Source organism: Trichosurus vulpecula, chromosome 3, assembly GCF_011100635.1.
Source record: "Trichosurus vulpecula isolate mTriVul1 chromosome 3, mTriVul1.pri, whole genome shotgun sequence".
Lineage (NCBI taxonomy): Eukaryota > Metazoa > Chordata > Mammalia > Diprotodontia > Phalangeridae > Trichosurus > Trichosurus vulpecula.
This window is the reverse complement of record NC_050575.1, coordinates 27,067,769-27,069,750: the sequence shown is the minus strand read 5'-3', so window position 1 is coordinate 27,069,750 and position 1,982 is coordinate 27,067,769. Positions and strand designations below refer to the sequence as shown.

Sequence of the window (1,982 nt, the reverse complement as noted above, 5' to 3'; positions counted from 1 at the left end):
CCCGTGATCCCCAAAACTGTGTTTCTCACAATTTGGGGAAGTCCAGTGATCCCCAAAACTGCGTTTCTCACACAAGAAACAGTGGTTTTCATAGACTCAGGGTGGCCAGGTGGAATTAAAAACCATATCAGTTTTTTATGTTGAACTATTTGACAGCACCAATGACTTTACCTTTTTGGGTCTTCAAAAGACGAGGTTAGCAGCTCCTGTGGAGGTGGGTGCAGAGCGGTGGGGCCAGAGGGCCCTGCAGGGGTTGTTGGGCCATGAGGGGCCACCCTGCATTCAGGGGAACTCGGAGAAGGAGCAGCAGGAGGCGGCCCCAGACCCAGCGCCAGCCCCACGGCCTCCTGGAGGCCAGGCCTGGCAGGGGGGGCACGGAGGCTGGAGAGGTTCCTCTGCTGCTGGCTGAGCTGAAGCCAGGGCACCTGCACCAATTTGATTGGAAAGCCAGTTGTGAGACCTGGAGTGTCGCCTTTTCTCCTGATGGTTCCTGGTTTGTCTGGTCTCAAGGGCATTGTATTGTCAAGCTGATTCTGTGGCCCCTTGAGGAACAGTTCATCCCCAGAGGGTTTGAGCCTAAAAGGCGAAGCAACAAAGCAGATGCCTAGGGGCGAGGCAGCCCAAAGGAAAAGATGCTGGACTGTGGTCAGATTGTCTGGGGTTTGGCCTTCTGCCAGGTGGCCCTCACCACCCAGTAGGAAGCTCTGGGCCCGCAAGCACTGGATTTCTCTTGCCTTATTCTTTCTACAGGACTCAATGATGGGCGGATCAAAATTTGGGAGGTGCAGACAGGCGACTGCTTTTGAATCTGTCTGGCCACCGGGATGTGGTGAGAGATCTGAGCTTCATGCCCAGTGGAAATTTGATTTTGGTTTCTGCATCAAGGGATAAAATTCTTCGAATTTGGGACCTAAATAAAGATGGCAAACAGATCCAGGTGCTATCTGGCCATCTGCAGTGGGTTTGCTGCTATTCCATCTCCCCAGACTACAGCATGCTGTATTCTGCAGCAGGAGAGAAGTCCTTTCTCCTCTGCAGCATGTGGTCCTACACGTTAATTAGGAAGCTGGAAGGGCATCAGAGCAATGTGGTTTCCTGTGACTTCTACCCTGACTCTGCGCTGCTTGTCACAGTTTCTTATAATACCAGTGTCATCATGTGGGATCCCTGTACTGGAGAGAAACTGAGGACCCTTCAGCATGTGTGGGACAGCAACTTCACCCAAAATTAAATTCAGAGGCTTCTCAAGTAGAAAGTAGAAATGAATTTTATTATGATCCAAGGGGACAGGGCAGTCTCCAAAGGTGGAGTCCAGAGGGCAGAACTTTAGCTTTATACCCTAATGCAAACAACCCCCACCCCACCTTTTACCCTCATTGGTGGAGTTCAGGCTTACAATCTAAATGTGGAAATCTACTACCCCAGGTACAATTTAGCCAATGCCAAACTCTTAAAAACACTTTTATCCTTATTTGGCAAGATTTGTGCTGGGGAGGTTTAGGCTGCTCTAAGTTTCGGATTCCTCTGGGTCAGGTGATTTGAAACTTAGGCCTAGCTGACAATCAAAAGCCCTGAGCCATGCTGAAAAGTCCCCACCCCTCCAGATTCCATGAAAGGGCTTCACCATTCCACTCAAGCATATGTTCTACTCTCAGTTGGATTATACCCTTGGTGTCCATGCCAGCTTGCTGAGATCAGTGCCCTTCTCTCCAGAAGGCTTATACCTTGCTACAGTGGCTGATGACAGACTGCTCAGAATCTGGGCTTTGGAACTGAGAACTCCAGTTGCATTTGCTCCTAAGACCAATGGTCTTTGCTGCACGTTTTTTCCACATGGTGGAATTGTTGCCACAGGGATAAGAGATGGCCATGTCCATTTCTGGACAGCACTCAGGGTCCTTTCATCACTGAAGCACTTAGGTTGGAAAGCCCTTCAGAGTTTCCTTACAACTTACCAAATCTTAGCCCTGCCAATCAAGTAA

The 1,982-nt window shown here is 49.7% G+C and overlaps 1 protein-coding gene across 1 annotated transcript; it reads left to right on the top strand.

Annotated features, from left to right (window-relative positions):
• Positions 1–994: 994 nt before the first annotated feature.
• On the top strand, positions 995–1,982 carry LOC118844962 (WD repeat and SOCS box-containing protein 2-like). Its single transcript, XM_036752985.1, has 2 exons — positions 995–1,201; positions 1,638–1,982. Exons 1-2 carry the CDS (start codon positions 995–997, stop codon positions 1,980–1,982), a joined length of 552 nt encoding a protein of 183 aa, XP_036608880.1.

Bases quoted from the DNA above. Each gene is read 5' to 3' on its own strand.
- LOC118844962 (XM_036752985.1), top strand. From the start codon at position 995: ATGCTGTATTCTGCAGCAGGAGAGAAGTCCTTTCTCCTCTGCAGCATG. The intron at 1,202-1,637 runs GTGTGGGACAGC...ATTCCACTCAAG, and splicing joins AACTGAGGACCCTTCAGCAT to CATATGTTCTACTCTCAGTT.